The following is a 19,839-nucleotide window of genomic DNA, read 5'->3' as shown; positions in this document are numbered from 1 at the left end:
CAATGCATGTATCAGTGACATTACCCCTCTAGTCTTCCTGCTGGAGCACACGCTGCGTGGAATCATGGACAGGGCACTTGAGGAAGAACAGAGGGAGGAAGAGGAGGATTTCCTGTCCTCTCAAGGCCCCCTTTATGCAGAAACCATTCCTGAGGGGCCACAAAACACACAGCAGGAGGAGGAAGAGAAGGAGGAGGATTGCAGCACCATGGAAGTAGAGGATCACATACAGCAGTCTTCAAGGGGTGGTTTTTAGTCCCCAGAACCCCAACCAGGAGTAGTACATGGCTGGGAGGAGGTAGTTCCTGACAATGTCATCCTCAGTGACCCAGAGGACTCAGAATCTCCTGCCTCCTCAAACATATGGTGCATGGGCTCCCTGATTCTGCAAAGCCTGCGTAACGGCCCGAGGATTCGTGGTATCAAGGAGAGGGATCAGTACTGGTTGTAACGTGGATCAGGAAGGATTGCCAAGGGTGAAGTTACAGAGCTCATTCAATCTTCACAGAGGGAGCAGAGGATGAAACATCTTGAGGATGTCTTAAAAAAATCCTGGACAACGTGTTTCTGGGGCTTCGTTCTGTCAAAGGAAGAGCGGTGGAGAAGGTGGCTGGCTGACCGATGCCTTCAAACAGTTCTTTAGTCCTCAGTGCCCAGGGATGTTAGGTTTAAGCACCCATCGGCAGGGTCTGCATCATATGGTGCAGGATTATCTAGGGGCAAGAGCAGACTTGGAGACCTTTCCAACTGAACATCCACTGGGTTACTGGGTCTTGAGGATGGATCACTGGCCAGAACTTGCTCAATATGCCATCGAGCTACTGTCCTGTCCTGCACCCAGCGTGCTTTCCGAACGGACATTCAGTGCTGCTGGAGGTTCTGTGACGGATAAAAGAGTGCGTCTGTCCACAGACTCCGCTGACCAGCTGACATTTATCAACATGAATCAGTCCTGGATTAACAGCAACTATCTTGTCCCTGATGCTGATGTAACTGATTCCATTTGTTAGGGATCTGGGATCCCTTGAAGACTGCCTATGCTGCCTATCCTATTCCTCAGTCCTGATTATGGTCGCTTCCAACTATTTGTTTGGTTTAGGGCCCCACCAACACTCAAGGACCAATTTTATTTATTTTGTACCCCTTACTCATTCACAAGGGGGCAGCATCAGGGTGTCCCCCTTATTTTAAAGGGTACCCTGATACTAATGAGCCCCCTGCCCACAGACCCCCACAACCATGGTATTGAGGAAGAGGACCTTGTCTCCATGCTGAGGGCATGTGGCCTGGTAAGGCCCAGGGAGGGGAGAGCCGCTCGTTCATCCCCCCTCTCCTGGCCTGCGAGGCCTGTGCTCTGATCAAGGGTCTGGTATTAAGGGTTGGAGGGACCCGACACCTTTTCCCCTTATTTTTGGGGGTGTTGTTCCCCTTAGAAGTCCTACCAGGCCTAAAAGGCCTGGTATGGCTTTTAGGGGGAACCCCACACAGTTAAAAAAAAAATTTCACTTTGGGGTCCCCCCTAACCTTCCCACTGGACCTAAAGGGTCTGTTATGGATTAGGGGGCACCCCACATGGCATTTTTTTTGTATAAATGTCAGTTGTGCTGCAGCGGGTCCTATACATTGTACAGATGTGCAACTTTGCAGGGAGTTTTTTGGGGACCCCCCAGGAATGATAATTACATTTTACATTTTTTTGTTTTTTCCTTTTAGCAATGAAAAATGACAGCCCCTTTAAAAATGGTACTTTTTTCCCCCCACTGATTCCTGTCCCTCAGGGCCGTCCCCGAGTCCCCATACCACTTCTGGGGCCAATAACTGGCATAAAAGCCTTCAGAATGGTCACTTTTCCATTTACAAGTTCCAGTCCCATAGACTTGCATTGAGTTCCAAGTTTGCGGTTGAACTTTCGTCAAGTTGGAATGTTGGACCGCGAACCGAACAGGGGGGTGTTGGACCCGTCACTACTTATTACATGTCTGTGTCCTTCTGTAGAAGAATTCTTCTAGCTACGTGTCTCAGTCCCAGCCTCTCCCTGTGTAGGAATGTACACCTCGCCCCGTGTAGGAGGGTACAGAACGGGTCACACTGGATACGGAGTGTCAGAGACTTTCCCCGTCATTCTGTCTTCTGCTCTCAGCGATGGCGTCTTCTGATCTGAGGAAGGAGCTGGAATGTTCCGTCTGTCTGAACATTTATACAGATCCTGTAACCCTGAGATGTGGACACAACTTCTGCCGGGACTGTATTGGCCGTGTGTTGGATACACAGGAGGGGTCTGGAGGTTATTCCTGTCCTGAATGCAGAGAAGAGTTCCAGGAACGTCCTGCACTGCACAGGAACACAACACTACGTAACATATTGGAGAACTTCCAGTCTACCCATCCAGAGCAGGAGGAGTCCGGGGTCTTCTGTACTTACTGTATTCACACTCCTGTACCGGCTGTGAAATCCTGTCTGCTGTGTGAAGCTTCTCTGTGTGACAACCACCTGAGAGTCCACAGCAAGTCACCAGAACACGTCCTATGTGACCCCACCACTTCCCTGAAGGACAGGAGATGCTCCGTCCATAAGAAGATCCTGGAGTATTACTGCATCGAGGACTCCACCTGTATCTGTGTGTCCTGCAGGCTGGATGGAGAACATCGGGGACACCAGGTGGAGACTCTGGAGGAGGCCTCTGAGATGAAGAAGAAGAATCTGAGGATTGTTCTGCAGAAACTGATGACAGAGAGAGAGGAGACGAAGAAAAGAGTCCAGAGTCTGCAGGAACGCAGGAGGAAAGTACAAGGAAAAGCAGATGATGAAACCAAGAGAGTCACTGCCCTGTTCAGAGACCTCAGGAGACGTCTGGAAGACCTGGAGAAGAGAGTCCTGAGGGACATCTCCGGGTGGGCAGAGCGGGTCTCCTGTTCCATGTTGGATTATATTCGGGATCTGGAAATAAAGAAGGAGAAGCTGTCCAGGAAGATGAGGGACATTGAGGAGCTGTGTAACATGACGGATCCACTGACTGTCCTACAGGAATCAGACACAGGTGACTTGTGTGATACTGAGGATGGAGATGATGAGGACAGAGAGAGACATGAGAACCTCCTCCATGATGGAGGGGATGGGGATGTGGGGGGGATCTCACACACATTACACACGGGTTTATCTGATATCATGTCTGGGGTCAATGTACAGAAATGTACAGGCACACATGTCTCTCCACATTCTACTACAAAGGGCAAAGGTCCCATCAATGGTCCACCATCCAGGCCAGACCCCCAACCCTCCCCCACTGGAGGACCAAATATGGGGGCTGTACAGCAAACATGGGGGGTGTCGGAGGTTACAGATATATTACTGGATGTGAGGACAGCTTGTAATTTTCTACATATATCACATGATGGGAAAACTGCTTCCTGGTCATCATCACATCAGAATCGTCCAGAAACACCAGAGAGGTTCCAGTATCCTCAGGTGATGAGCAGTCAGAGCTTCTCCTCCGGGAGACATTACTGGGACGTGGATATCGGGGGGGCACGGCACTGGACAGTCGGGATGTGTTACCCCGATATAGACAGGAGAGGAGGTCCATCAGGGATTGGAGATAATAAGAAGTCCTGGGGGTTGGAGAAGTTGTTGTGGAATGATCAGTACTCTGCGATACATGACAGTAATAGGACCCCATTCCCCGGCGGTGTCTCCAGTACCAGAGTCAGGATAGATCTGGATTATGAGGCCGGGCGGATCTCCTTCTATGATCTGTGTGACCCGATCCGACACCTCCACACCATCACCACCACCTTCACTCAGCCCCTCCATGTCGGGGTATGGGTAGGGGGAGGTTGTATAAAGATATCCGCCCAGAGACATCACAAGGGGGATGATCTGATTGGTGATTGGTGCAATACTCAGCCAATAGGAGGAGGGGCAGGAAACAGGAGTGATTTGTGGAGAAAGCTGCAGGTTCCGGGGCCGTCATCTTCATCCTAAACCTCACTTCACTCCCTAGTGTGTCACTGACCAGGAACAAGCATGCAGGAGGTCCGAGTGTTCCGCCTTCACTGGATGCATGCTTGTCACACTTATTTTTGTGGCAACAAATGACAGTTGAAAAATGAGGGGTTTTATGACAATTAAAAAATGACAGTTATTTTTATTAAGTTGAAAAATGCCAGGATTTTTGACAGTTGAAAAATTTGTATTTTTTTGATCATTTAAAAAATGACAGTTATATTTGACAGTGGCAAAAAATGGCAATTGAAAAATTATGGTTTTATTGACAGTTTAAAAATGACACTTATTTTTTGTTGTTAAAAAGGAGTTATTTTTGACAGGTGAAAAATGACAGATATTTTGTTAGTTGATAATTATTTTTGGCCACTGAAAAATTAGTTTTTTTTTTTACTCTTGAAAAATAACAGCTTTTTTGACAGAGGCAAAACATGAGTTATTTTTGACAATTAAAAATGAGGGTTTTTTTGTCTGTTGAAATATAACAATTATTTTTTGTCAGTTGAAAAATGACAAAAAAATTTGACATTTGCAAAAAAATGACAATTGAAAAATTAGTTTTTTTTTTGACATTTTAAAAATGACTTTTTTGTCAATTAAAATTTTATTTTTGAAAACCAACATTTATATTTGAGAGTAGAACAATTAGTTATTTTTGAAAGTTCAAAAAATGGCAATTGAAAAATGAGGGTTTTTTTGACAGTAGAAAAATTAATTGTAAAAAAGTAAAAAATAATTGTCATTTTTCAACTGACAAAAAATAACTAATTTTTTTAAAATTACAAATAAAACATCATTTTTTAGATGTCAAAAATAACTGACAAAAAATAATGCATTTTTATACTGTCAAAATTAAATGTAATTTTTCAATTGACAAAAAAAAACCCTCTTTTTAAATGTGATTTTTTTTTTTTACTGTCAAAAATTATCTGCATTTTATTGTCAGTGTAAAAAACTGTCATTTTCAACTGTCAAATATAACTGACATTTTTTGACTGTTAAAAAAAAAATAGATGAAAATTTTCAACTGTAAGAAAACCATAATTTTTTACAACAAAAAAATAACTGTCCTTTTTCAACTTAAAAAAGACCCTCATTTTTCAATTGCCATTTTTTTCCACTGTCAAAAATTACCTGTCATTTTTTTTGCTACTGTAAAAAAATTAACTGTCATTTTCAACTGTCAAAAAAAACCCTCTTTTTTTAAATGTGATTTTTTTTTTCACTGTCAAAAATGATCTGCATTTTATTGCCACTGTAAAAAATTTTTTCCAACTGTCAATTATAACTGTCGCTTTTCAACTGTTATATGTAATTTTTCAAGTGTAAAAAAAAAATAATACTTTTTAACAACAAAAAATAACTGTCATTTTTCAACTCTCAAAATACCCTCATTTTTCTACTGTCATTTTTTCTACTGTAAAAAATTAACTGTCATTATCAATTGTCAAAAAAACTCCTCATTTTTCAACTGTCATTTCTTTGCCACTGACAAAAAAAATATATTTTTTGCAAAAATAAAAATATAACTGTAATTTTTCAACTTTGAAAAAATGTTTTTTTTACAACAAGAAATATCTGTCATTTTTCAACTGTCAAACACACTCATTTTTCAATTGCCATTTTTTTCCACTGTAAAAAATTAACTGTCATTTTCAAATGTCAAATATAACTAATTTTTCAACTGACAACATTTTTTTTTAAATGACAACAAAAAAATAATTTTTTAACTGTCCAAAATAACTGTCATTTTTGCCACTAAATATAATGACTCTTTCCTTTACCCCTAAATCAAACCTTCTAAAATGGAAATCTACACATAAATAAAGTATAAAATGATAACATAATAGTGCAATATAAGATATAAATATAAATAATGTCCCAAAAGGTCTCTTAAACTTTCAAATCACTTTCTCTTCCACCTGGACTTTGTCATCAAAGGGATCCCTTTGATGACAAAGTCCAGGATGTGACGAAACGCGTCGGGACAGGTGACATATGACGCCATTACGTTTTACCGGAAGTGCGATTGCGGCCATCTTTGTTTCGGGAATATGCGGTTTTCTGCAGAGGAGTGATTGATTACTCGCCACACAAGCTGGAAGTTGGAGTTTTTGATGTAAAATATTCTACCTTTTATTACAAAGCCTCGAACTATTCATTTGCCGTATGAGGGATATGGAGGGATATGGATGTACGCCCAAAGGAACGCTCAGAGGTTTGGAGGCGCCGGCATCTGCTACTGAAAAGCGGATTATTCCCTTTATAGGGTAATTGTTCATTTGCTGCACTAAGTCGGAGCGTTCACTTTTGTGACCCAATTTCTGGATTGACGTTTGTTTGCTTTATAACAGTAGTGGTTGCAGTGTTGGCGTTCACCGTCACAACTTGGACCACATTGCACTTATTTTGGGTGATTTTCATATCATTTTGTTTACGCACATTTACTATCTCCTTGGTTATAATTATATATATTTGGTTTTTGTTTTTTTCTCACGGTTTTGGCACTTGTTATGGAGTTATGACACATATTGCACAATTGTGATTCAATTAACGTCACACACTATTTGCAGTTTATATTTTTTGAGGTTTTTCAACGTTGGATCATTATATCCGGAATTTCGTATACAGCATCACAAGAAGACGTTGTGGAGGTGGAAGAGAAAGTGATTTGAATTGTTTAGGAGACATTTTGGGACATTATTTATATTTATATCTTATTTTGCACTATTATGTTATCATTTTATACTTTATTTATGGTTTAATTTAGGGGTGAAGGAAAGAGTCATTATATTTATTGTATCACTTTCAAGGGTGAAACTTTTTTTCTCTTCTCTTTGTTTTTGGGTTGTAATTATTTAAACTTGGGAGTGTTCGCACTATTGGTATTTTCATTTTTGCCACTGTCATTTTTTTTTACGGACAAAAAAACCCTAATTTTTCTACTGTCAAAAATAAATTTGTTTTTTAACTGACAAAAAAATAACTCTGTAAGAAAAAAATTGTTCTTTTTCAACTAAAAAAAACTGTCATTTTTCAACTGACAAAAAACTGTCATTTATCAACTCTCAAAAAACCCTTCTTTTTCACATGTGATTTGTTTTTGTAACTGTCAAAAATTATCTGCATTTTATTGCCACTGTAAAAAAACTGTCATTTTTCAACTGTCAAATATAACTGTCGTTTTTCAACTGATAAAAATAAATGTCATTTTTCAACAGTAAAAAATAACTCATTTTTAATGCGAAAATCATTTTTCACTGTCAAAAATTATCTGCATTTTATTACCACTGTAAAAAAAATTGTCATTTTTCAACTGACAAAAAAAACAGTAATTTTTAAACTGTCAAAAAAACTCATTTTTCAAATATACACTAATTTTCTGTCAAATATAATTGTCGTTTTTCAACTGTTAAATGTAATTTTTCAACTGTAAAAAAAATAATAATAATTTTTGACAAATAATAACTGTCATTTTTCAACTGTCAAAAAAATCCTAATTTTTCAATTGTCATGTGACATTGCCACTGACAAAAAATATCTGTAATTTCTTGACAAAATAAAAACATAACTGTCAATTTTAAACTGTGAAAAAAACCTACTTTTTCAGTTGCCAGTTTTTTCCAAATGTCAAAAGCCAGAGTTAGACTTACTGGTAACTCCTTTTGTATGAGTCTTCCAGGACAGCCCCCTGAGATGTAGAGCTCCTCCCTCCGGATCAGGAAACACGCCACTCCCCCACGCCTTTAAAAGGTGGACCTCCAGGCCTCCAACTCAGTTTTTAATCGAGAACTAGCAGAAGACACTGAAAGACACAATTATACATAACAATATATCTATACACTCAACCTTCAATATTTCGGTTGCACATTCGAAGGGTGGGAAGTACCGGCTGTCCTGGAAGACTCATAGAAAAGGAGTTACCGGTAAGTCTAACTCTGGTTTTCTCCTTCCGTCTTCCAGGACAGCCACTTGGGACGATAATCATGAACTTACCCCCTTAGGGCAGGCCCACCGCCTGGAGGACCTTGCGTCTGCTCCCTACCAGGGGCGGACTGACAACTCATGGGGCCCCCGGGCAATAGGAAATCATGGGGCCCCTGTGTCCTCGCCCACACTCAAACCCCACCCAAATAAGCCTATGAAAGGTACCAGGGGTATCTAATGGGGCCCCCTACCGACCCCAGGCCCTCAGGCAGCGCCCAAGTGGCTAAATGGTCAGTCCGCCCCTGCTCCCTACCAGACAGGAGATCCAAGCGGTAATGCTTCACGAAGGTAGAGAATTTCAACCAAGTGGCCGCCTTACAGATCTCCTCCGGCGAAGCCCCGGCCCTCTCTGCCCAGGAAGCCGCTAATGACCTAGTCGAGTGAGCTTTAACTAATGGAGGCGGAATCCCTAACACTTTGTAGGACTCCCCTATTGTCAGCCTAATCCACCTGCCTATCGTGGCCTTGGACGCTGAAAAACCCCTTTTCTGCCCTGAAAACAAAACAAAAAGGGAATCTGACTTCCTAAATTCCCGGGATCTGTCTAGATAAATCATAAGACTCCTCTTCATCTTGCGACCTGTGAAAAGAGGAGGATACTTTAGGGAGAAAACCTGGATCCGTCCTAAGCACTACCCTGTCTTTAGGAATGGTCAGGTAAGGCTCCCTAATAGAAAGCGCTTGTAGTTCACTCACCCTGCGGGCTGTCGTGATGGCTGCCTAAAATACAATCTTTAAGGTTAAGAACCTAATTGTTGACTCATCCAAAGGTTCAAAAGGCTCACGGATCAAGGCCTTTAGAACTAAGGACAGATCCCAAACCAGACAGGACCTAACTTTAGTAGGCCTAGACCTGGAAAGAGATCTGAAGAAATCCACTACAAAAGGATTTTGTTGCAAGGAGACCTGCAGAAAAATGCTTAGAGCTGAAGCCTGTACCTTCAAGGTGCTGATCGAGAGACCCCGATCTGCACCCTCCTGAAAAAAATCCAAAATCGTCGGGATGTCCAGAGGCCCCGGCCGGCCTGAACACCACGAGGCAAACTTTTTCCAGACCTTAGCATAAATGGCTCTGGTTACTGGCTTATGACAGTTTACCAAAGTCCTTACCATCGAATCGGAGAACCCCCTGGCCTTGAGGATCTGCTCCTCAAAAACCAAGCCGTCAACCGCAAGGTCTCGACCCGTGGATGCAGAAGAAGACCCTGCAAAATCAGATCCCCCCTCCGATAAGGAAACGGGCGAGCTGAAGCAAGCCCGTTCAGCAGGGAGATCCAGGGCCTCTTTGGCCAAAAGGGTGCAATTAAGACCAACTCCATCCTTTCCTTCAAAAATTTTTGCAGGACTGCCGGGACCAGTCTGATCAGAGGGAACACATAGGCCAAATTGAAGTCCCAAGAGGTCGACAGAGCATCTATCCCCAAGCTCTGCGCTCGTGGATTCAGGGAAAAAAAATAATCTACCTTTCTGTTTTCCCGTGACGCAAACAGATCCACCTCCGGACTCCCCCACTTGCACTTTATCTCCTGAAAAACCTCCTGGTTGAGCGACCAAATGTCGTGACTGAGAGGTCGACAACTTAGAAAATCCACCAAGGTATTCTGCAAACCTTTCAAATGAACCGCCGATATCGACCGCAGATTCTGTTCCGCCCAGGTCAGAATACTGCCTGCGATCCTCTGAAGCGAAGGACTCCGTGTACCCCCTTGCTTGTTTATGTAGGCTACTGTCGCTATGTTGTCTGATCGAATTTGCAAATGATGGCTCCCCAACCTTGCCTGAAAAGCCTCCAAGGCCCTCCGAATCACCAACAGCTCCCTTTGATTTGAGGGTCTTAATGAGTCCTCCCGGGACCACCTTCCTTGAGCCGTCCTCCCTTCCAGGTGGGCTCCCCATGAGCGTAGCTAACTGTCTCTAATCCAGACCCCGGTCAAGTTTGTTTTCCTTCGCCACCACCAAAGAGACCTTTTGACTCTGGACGGAAGCTGGATCATCCGAACCAATGTCAAGCTGCTTCCCAAACGCCTGTCAGACGCTATCGGGGCGTATGGTGAGAGTTAGAAATAAAGTCACGTGTGAACGAGCGCTTAAACCTCTCTCCTTATACAACTTGTCCCCTCCCCCCCTGTCATCACCTGTTCCCCTCCCCCACCCCCCTGTCATCACCTGTTCCCCTCCCCCACCCCCTCCGTCATCACCTGTTTCCCTCCCCCACCCCCCCATCATCACCTGTTCCCCTCCCCCACCCCCTCCATCATCACCTGTTCCCCTCCCCCACCCCGCTGTCATCACCTGTTCCCCTCCCCCACCCCCCTGTCATCACCTTTTCCCCTCCCCCACCCCCTCCGTCATCACCTGTTCCCCTCCCCCACCCCACCTGTCATCACCTGGTGCCCTCCCCCACCCCCGTCATCACCTGTTTCCCTCCCACACCCCCCCATCATCACCTGTTCCTCTCCCCCATCCACCTGTTCCCCTCCCCCACTCCCCGTCATCACCTGTTCCCCTCCCCCACTCCCCGTCATCACCTGTTCCCCTCCCCCTCCCCCACCCCCATGTCATCACCTGTTCCCCTCCCCCACCCCCATGTCATCACCTGTTCCCCTCCCCCACCCCCCATCATCAACTGTTCCTCTCCCCCACCCCCCCTGTCATCACCGGTTCCCCTCCCCCACCCCCCCTGTCATCACCTGTTCCCCTCCCCCACCCTCCTGTTATCACCTGTCCCCCCCCCACCCCCTGTCATCACCTGTTCCCCTCCCCCACCCCCCTTGTCATCACCTTTTCCCCTCACCCACCCCACTGTCATCACTTGTTCCCCTCCCCCACCCCCCTCTGTCATCACCTGTCCCATCTGATAATCTATGTATCCCCGCCCCACTCTATTTATTTCCTGATCTAGTTATTGTGTCTCATTTCCTATCACCTCCAGCTCAGATCTCACATTATTATAGGATTCCTGATTGTATATCACCTCTAGTCTGACTGAATTCACAATTCCTGGTCAGTCCCGGTCCCTGACCTCTAATAACCTTTAGGACCAGTTCACACTACATGTGTTTCAGTTGCTTTTTCTGCATCCAAAACGCACAGAAAGGTGATATGGTTGTCAATGTCATAGTTCACATCAGCGCTTGCAGTTCCAGTGCGTTGCAGGTGCTGCCAAAAAAGTCAAACAGGCTGCATTGTTTATGCACAGAACTGTACTGGAACGCACTAAAACGCACATGTCCCTAATTACATTTAAGAAAAAGAGAGGGAAAAAAATTAACTGAAATGCATAAAAAAATGCCCTGGAACACGTGAAAAACACATCCAAAATGCAGTGGAACACATCACAAATGCATCCAAAATGCTCTGGAACACACTAAGCATGCATCAAAAAAGTGCATGCAAAAACACATCAGGAACACATCTAGACTGTTTCTATAGTGTGAACTGACCCTTAGGACTTGTTCACACCATTGGTGGTGCAGAAACGCATGCAAGAACACACATTGTCCAGCACAGCAAAGACACGCAATGCCCTCTGCAGATGTGCGCAGGTACCATGATGAAAACTTAATTGCACCTCCACACGTGTACTAAACACAGATGCATTCACAGCCACCAAAACGCATGGCACCACACTACTGTGCGGTTAGGTACAACACACATTTACAATAACATGCCTGCAGTATCTCTGCATGTTCCCACACGTTAGGCAGCCCATTGAAATTAATGAGCTGAGGAAAAAAAAAAGTAAAAAATGCCCCATTCACACGGGTCCTCTGTCCTGTACAGCATGAATGAGGGGGTTGTTCATGTGACTGGGGCCACCTGTTACACTATGGGGACACAGCAGCTGTATGAACACAGGTTGTCATCTGACAGGTGTGCAGGCGTGGGGAAGTGGCCCTGAATGCTCACTGTCTGTGTTCAGGGCTGTACACCTGCACCCATATGCCTGTCAGATTAGGACCTGCAGCATTCCCATAGTGTAACATAGGTTGCCTGCAAACAGCGACAGCCACAAAAACCAACCACTGATTCCCACTCTACAGGCCACAGCACCCATGTGAATGAGCCCCAACACCTCCATTACACACACAGCTTGATTTATGAACTCAGTACAGTTTTATCATTTAGATCTCACAGGAATTTGGTTGGGATTATGTCCATTAATAATGTTTTTAGTGTATTTTTACCATAAATATAATTTGGATATTTTCTCTGGTGGTGGGGGGCTGTCAGGTATGCTGTATGGGGCCCCGTGATATCTAACAGTGGCCCTGGGTGTATGCTTGTGTCTGTGCCACCTGTATAGTTAGGAAGAACCTTGAACCTCTGCTATGTACCTCAATGGATCTAGGAATTGGACACGTTTCCTCCTGAAGATACAATTATTAGTAATGTTTCCCCGGCCAATGAGGATCAGCTCCTCGGTGGAGGACAGCGATCTCGCCATGTCCAGATGTGGTCTGGAATTCCACAAAAGAACAATTCACAAAACTAAAAAATAGACTTGTAAATGACCACTAAACTCTCCTAACTACACTCCCATCCACTACCACCCCCCACTACCACTTCCGGGTGTGTGCAAACGTCCTGCCGCCAACGTCATGACGTGTTTATGGTATGACAGCTGCTCTAGCGCCTCCTCCAACAGCCGTCTTGGCGTTTATTTGTGCACCATAGCAATTTTACATGCGGCTCCATTGTGTATATGACATTGGTGAATGTATGCTTGCAGCTATACTGTGTATATGACATTGGTGAATGTATGCTTGCAGCTCTACTGTGTATATGACATTGGTGAATGTATGCTTGTATCTCTACTGTGTATATGACATTGGTGAATGTATGCTTGCAGCTATACTGTGTATATAACATTGGTGAATGTATGCTTGCAGCTATACTGTGTATATGACATTGGTGAATGTATGCTTGCAGCTCTGTGTATATGACATTGGTGAATGTATGCTTGCAGCTATACTGTGTATATGACATTGGTGAATGTATCCTTTCAGCTCTACTGTGTATATGACATTGGTGAATGTATGCTTGCAGCTATACTGTGTATATGACATTGGTGAATGTATGCTTGCAGCTCTACTGTGTATATGACATTGGTGAATGTATGCTTGGAGCTCTACTGTGTATATGACATTGGTGAATGTATGCTTGCAGCTATACTGTGTATATGACATTGGTGAATGTATGCTTGCAGCTCTACTGTGTATATGACATTGGTGAATGTATGCTTGCAGCTATACTGTGTATATGATATTGGTGAATGTATGCTTGCAGCTATACTGTGTATATGACATTGGTGAATGTATGCTTGCAGCTATACTGTGTATATGACATTGGTGAATGTATGCTTGCAGCTATACTGTGTATATGACATTGGTGAATGTATGCTTGCAGCTATACTGTGTATATGATATTGGTGAATGTATGCTTGCAGCTATTTTCAAAAAAGCCAATGGATTCTGAAAAATTTTATTTTTTGTCAGTAGAAAAATGAGTTATATTTGACATTTGACAATGACAGTTAATTTTTTACAGTGGAAAAAATGGTAATTTAAAAATTTGTGTTTTTCATAGTTGAAAAATGACAGTTATAATTTTATTTTGGCAAGAAATGACAGAGTTTTTTGTCAGTGGCAATAAAATGACAGTTGAAAAATGAGGTTTTTTTTCGACAGTTGAAAATGACAGGTAATTTTTGACAGTGGAAAAAATGACAGTTGAAAAATGAGGGTTTTTTGATAGTTGAAAAATGACAGTTATTTTTTGCATTAAAAATTATTATTTTTTTTTTACAGTTGAAAAATTACATTTAACAGTTGAAAAACAACACTTATATTTGACAGTTGGAAAATGACAGTTTTATTTAGAGTGGCAATAAAATGCAAATCATTTTTGACATAGAAAAAAAATCACATTTAAAAACAGAGGGCTTTTTTTGACAGTTGAAAATGACAGTTAATTTTTTACAGTAGTAAAAAATTACAAGTAATATTTGACTATGGAAAAAAATGCCAATTGAAAAATGAGGTTTTTTTTACAGTTGAAAAATGTATTATTTTTTGTCAGTTTAAAATTGGCAGTTATTTTTAACAATCGAAAAATGACAGTTATATTTGACAGTTAAAAAATGACAGTTTTTTTTACAGTGGCAATAAAATGCAGATCATTTTTGACAGTAAAAAAAAAATCACATATAAAAAAGAAGGGTTTTTTGACAGTTGAAAAATGACAGATATTTTGACATCTAAAAAATGATTTGTTTTTTTGTAATTTAATTTTTTTTTTATTTTTTGTCAGTTGAAAAATGACAGTTATTTTTTACTTTTGTTTACAACAAATTTTTCAACTGTCAAAAAAACCCTCATTTTTCAATTGCCATGTTTTCCACTGTCAAAAATAACTAATTGTTCTACTCTGAAATATAACTGTTGTTTTTCAAAAATAAAATCTTAACTGACAAAAAAGTCATTTTTAAAATGTTAAAAAATAAACAAATTTTTCAATTGTAATTTTTTTGCCACTGTCAAATATACAGTGGGGCAAAAAAGTATTTAGTCAAATGCAAGTTCTCCCACTTACAGAGATGAGAGAGGCCTGTAATTGGCATCATAGGGAGACCTCAACTATGAGAGACAAAATGAGAAAACAAATCCAGACAATCACATTGGCTGATCTGGAAAGAATTTATTTGCAAATTATGGTGGAAAATAAGTATTTGGTGAATATGAAAAGTTCCTGTCAATACTTTGTTATATATCCTTTGTTGGCAATGACAGAGGTCAGACGTTTCCTGGAAGTCTTCACAAGGTTGGCCCATCCTCCATGCAGATCTCCTCTAGAGCAGTGATGTTTTGGGGCTGTCGCTGGGCAACACGGACTTTCAACTCCCTCCAAAGGTTTTCTATGGGGTTGAGATCTGGAGACTGGCTAGACCACTCCAGGACCTTGAAATGCTTCTTACGAAGCCACTCCTTCGTTGCCCGGGCGGTATGTTTGGGATCATTGTCATGTTGGAAGACCCAGCCATGTTTCATCTTCAATGCCCTTGCTGATGGAAGGAGGTTTGCACTCAAAATCTCACGATACATGGCCCCATTCATTCTGTCCTGTACATGGATCAATCGTCCTGGTCCCTTTGCGGAGAAACAGCCCCAAAGCATGATGTTGCCACCCCCATGCTTCACAGTAGGTATGGTGTTCTTTGGATGCAACTCAGCATTCTCTCTCCTCCAAACACGACGAGTTGTGTTTCTACCAAACAGTTGTATTTTGGTTTCATCTGACCATATAACATTCTCCCAATCCTCTTCTGGATCATCCAAATGCTCTCTAGCAAACTTCAGACGTGGCTGGGTCTTCCAACATGACAATGATCCCAAACATACCGCCCGAGCAACGAAGGAGTGGCTTCGTAAGAAGCATTTCAAGGTCCTGGAGTGGCCTAGCCAGTCTCCAGATCTCAACCCCATAGAAAACCTTTGGAGGGAGTTGAAAGTCCGTGTTGCCCAGCGACAGCCCCAAAACATCACTGCTCTAGAGGAGATCTGCATGGAGGATGGGCCAACATACCAGCAACAGTGTGTGCCTACCTTGTGAGGACTTCCAGGAAACGTCTGACCTCTGTCATTGCCAACAAAGGATATATAACAAAGTATTGACATGAACTTTTCATATTCACCAAATACTTATTTTCCACCATAATTTGCAAATCAATTATTTCCAGATCAGCCAATGTGATTGTCTGGATTTGTTTTCTCATTTTGTCTCTCATAGTTGAGGTCTCCCTATGATGCCAATTACAGGCCTCTCTCATCTTTGTAAGTGGGAGAACTTGCACCATTGGTGGAGGACTAAATACTTTTTTGCCCCACTGTAACTGTCATTTTTCAACTGACAAAAAATAATTGTCATATTGCAACCGACAAGAAAAACCTAATTTTTAATTGTCAAAAATAACTCATATTTTGCCTCTGTCAAAAAAAGCTGTCATTTTTCAATGGTCAAAAATAATTATCAACTGACAAAATAACTGTCATTTTTCAAATGTCCAAAAAACCTTTTTTCAACTGTCATTTTTCAACTGTCAAAAATAACTCCTTTTTAACAACAAAAAATAACTGTCATTTTTCAACTGACCTAAATTAACTGTAATTTTTTAACTTTCAAAAATAACTGTCATTTTTAAATTGTCAATAAAACCATAAATTTTCAATTGCCATTTTTTGCCACTGTCAAAAAACCTGTAATTTTTCATCTTAATAAATATAACTGTCATTTTGAAACTTCAAATAAAACCCCTCATTTTTTAATTGTCATTTTATTGCCACTGTCAAAAATAAGTGTGACAAGCATGCATCCAGTGAAGGCGGAACACTCGGACCTCCTGCATGCTTGTTCCTGGTCAGTGACACACTAGGGAGTGAAGTGAGGTTTAGGATGAAGATGACGGCCCCGGAACCTGCAGCTTTCTCCACAAATCACTCCTGTTTCCTGCCCTTCCTCCTATTGGCTGAGTATTGCACCAATCACCAATCATATCATCCCCTTGTGATGTCTCTGGGCGGATCTCTCACTTCTGGCTCCTCCCACATATCTTTATACAACCTGCCGCTACCCATACCCCGACATGGAGGGGCTGAGTGAAGGTGGTGGTGAAGGTGTGGAGGTGTTGGATCGGGTCACACAGATCAGAGAAGGAGATCCGCCCGGCCTCATAATCCAGATCTATCCTGACTCTGGTACTGGAGACACCGTCGGGGAATGTGGTCTTCTTACTGTCATGTATCACTGAGTACAGATTACCCCCCCACCTCTCCAACCCCCAGGACTTCTTATTACATCCAATCCCTGACTGACCTCCTCTCCTGTCTATATTGGGGTAACACATCCCGACTCTCCAGTACTCTGACCCCCCGACATCCACGTCCCAGTAATGTCTCCCGGAGGAGAAGCTCTGACTGCTCATCACCTGAGGACAATCCTGGAACCTCTCTGGTGTTTCTGGCCGATTCTGATGTGATGATGACCAGGATGCAGTTTTCCCGTCATCTGATATATGTAGAAGATTACCAGCTGTCCTCACATCCAGTAATATGTCTGTAACCCCCGACACCCCCCATGTTTGCTGTACAGCCCCAAAATTTGGTCCTCCGGTGGGGGAGGGTTTGAGTCGTTTCCTGGATGGTGGACCATTGATGGGACCTTTGCCCTTTGAAGTAGAATGTGGAGAGACATGTGTGCCTGTACATTTCTGTACATTGACCCCAGACATGATATCAGATAAACCCGTGTGTAATGTGTGTGAGATCCCCCCCACATCCCCATCCCCTCCATCATGGAGGAGGTTCTCATGTCTCTCTCTGTCCTCATCATCTCCATCCTCAGTATCACACAAGTCACCTGTGTCTGATTCCTGTAGGACAGTCAGTGGATCCGTCATGTTACACAGCTCCTCAATGTTCCTCATCTTCCTGGACAGCTCCTCCTTCTTTATTTCCAGATCCCGAATATAATCCAACATGGGACGGGAGACCCGCTCTGCCCACCCGGAGATGTCCCTCAGGACTCTCTTCTCCAGGTCTTCCAGACGTCTCCTGAGCTCTCTGAACAGGGCAGTGACTCTCTTGGTTTCATCATCTGCTTTTCCTTGTACTTTCCTCCTGCGTTCCTGCAGACTCTGGACTCTTTTCTCCGTCTCCTCTCTCTCTGTCATCAGTTTCTGCAGAACATTCCTCAGTTTCTTCTTCTTCATCTCAGAGGCCTCCTCCAGAGTCTCCACCTGGTGTCCCCGATGTTCTCCATCCAGCCTGCAGGACACACAGATACAGGTGGAGTCCTCGGTGCAGAAATACTTTAGTAGTTCCTTATGGATGGAGCATTTCCTGTCCTTCAGGGAAGTGGTGGGGTCACATAGGACGTGTTCTGGTGACTTGCTGTGGACTCTCAGGTGGTTGTCACACAGAGAAGCTTCACACAGCAGACAGGATTTCACAGCCGGTACAGGAGTGTGAATACAGTGAGTACAGAAGACCCCGGACTCCTCCTGCTCTGGATGGGTAGACTGGAAGTTCTCCACTATGTTACGCAGTGTTGTGTTCCTCCTCAGTGCAGGACGTTCCTGGAACTCTTCTCTGCATTCAGGACAGGAATAACCTCCAGACCCCTCCTGTGTATCCAACACACGGCCAATACAGTCCCGGCAGAAGTTGTGTCCACATCTCAGGGTTACAGGATCTGTATAAATGTTCAGACAGATGGAACATTCCAGCTCCTTCCTCAGATCAGCAGACGCCATCGCTGAGAGCAGAAGACAGAATGACAGGGAAAGTCTCTGACACTCCGTATCCAGTGTGACCCGTTCTGTACACTCCTACACGGGGCGAGGTGTACATTCCTACACAGGGAGAGGCTGGGACTGAGACACGTAGCTAGAAGAATTCTTCTACAGAAGGACACAGACATGTAATAAGTAGTGACGGGTCCAACACCCCCCTGTTCGGTTCGCGGTCCAACATTCCAACTTGAGGAAAATTCAACCGCAAACTTCGAACTCAATGCAAGTCTATGGGACTGGAACTTGTAAATGGAAAAGTGACCATTCTGAAGGCTTTTATGCCAGTTATTGGCCCCAGAAGTGGTATGGGGACTCGGGGACGGCCCTGAGGGACAGGAATCATAAAAAAAGAAAAATGTAATTATCATGTCTGGGGGGTCCCCATAAACTCCCGGCAAAGTTGCACATCTGTACAATGTATAGGACTTGCTGCAGCATGACTGACATTTATATTTAAAAAAAAAAAGATGTGTGGGGTCCCCCAAATCCATAACAGACCCTTTAGGTCCGGTGGGAAGGTTAGGGGGGACCCCACAGTGACATTTTTTTTAAAGTGCGTGGGGTTCCCCCTAAAAGCCAAACCAGGCCCTTTAGACCTGATAGGCCTTCTAAGGAGAACCCCATCCCCAAAAAATGGATGGAAAAAGTGTGGGGTCCCTCCTAACTTCATACCAGACCCTTGATCCAAGCACAGGCCTGGAAGGCCTAAAAGGGGGGAAAGAAAAAGTGTCCCTCCCCTCCCTGGGCCTTACCAGGCCACATGCCCTCAGCATGGAGACAAGGGCCTCTTCCCTAAAACCCTGGTTGTGGGGGTCTGCGGGCAGGGGGCTCATTAGTATCAAGGTACTCCTTCAAATAAGGGGGCACCCTGATGCTGCCCCCTTGTGAATGAGTAAGGGGTACAAAATAAATAAAATTGGGCCTTGGGTGTTGGTGGTGCCTGAACACTGTAACCCCTCACAGTCACTCTTGCTGGGCGCAGGCAGGGGCCCCGCAGTTAAAAATTGGTAACAATTACAGAAAAATGGTAAACAAACATTGAAATGACATGCAGCTGTGAAACGGGGGCCGAAAAATTGGGCCTTGAGTGTTGGTGGGGCCCTAAACCAAACAAAAGTTGGAAGCGACCATAATCAGGATTGAGGAATAGGATAGGCAGCATAGGCAGTCTTCAAGGGATCCCAGATCCCTAACAAATGGGATCAGTTACATCAGCATCAGGGACAAGATAGTTGCTGTTGATCCAGGACTGATTCATGTTGATAAATGTCAGCTGGTCAGCGGAGTCTGTGGACAGACGCACTCTTTTATCCGTCACAAAACCTCCAGCAGCACTGAATGTCCGTTCGGAAAGCACGCTGGGTGCAGGACAGGTCAGTAGCTGGATGGCATATTGAGCAAGTTCTGGCCAGTGATCCATCCTCAAGACCCAGTAACCCAGGGGATGTTCAGTTGGGAAGGTCTCCAAGTCTGCTCTTGCCCCTAGATAATCCTGCACCATA

At 43.5% G+C, this 19,839-nt stretch overlaps 2 protein-coding genes across 2 annotated transcripts; one reads left to right on the top strand and one right to left on the bottom strand.

The window, feature by feature from the left end:
• Positions 1 to 2,138: 2,138 nt before the first annotated feature.
• Positions 2,139 to 4,202, top strand: LOC149433015 (E3 ubiquitin/ISG15 ligase TRIM25-like). Its single transcript, XM_089664754.1, has one exon. The coding sequence runs from the start codon at positions 2,143 to 2,145 to the stop codon at positions 3,979 to 3,981; it is 1,839 nt and encodes a 612-aa protein (XP_089520880.1). The 5' UTR covers positions 2,139 to 2,142; the 3' UTR covers positions 3,982 to 4,202.
• Positions 4,203 to 16,303: 12,101 nt separating this feature from the next.
• LOC149433014 (E3 ubiquitin/ISG15 ligase TRIM25-like) lies at positions 16,304 to 18,298 on the bottom strand. Its single transcript, XM_089664756.1, has one exon. It carries the CDS (start codon positions 18,296 to 18,298, stop codon positions 16,574 to 16,576), a length of 1,725 nt encoding a protein of 574 aa, XP_089520882.1. The 3' UTR covers positions 16,304 to 16,573.
• Between the last annotated feature and the right edge of the window lie 1,541 nt (positions 18,299 to 19,839).

The sequence above is a fragment of the Staurois parvus genome, unplaced genomic scaffold, assembly GCF_062004578.1.
Source record: "Staurois parvus isolate SC_StPar_1 unplaced genomic scaffold, SC_StPar_1.0 ptg002023l, whole genome shotgun sequence".
Classification (NCBI taxonomy): Eukaryota; Metazoa; Chordata; class Amphibia; order Anura; family Ranidae; genus Staurois; species Staurois parvus.
This window is presented reverse-complemented; position numbering and strand designations above follow the sequence as displayed.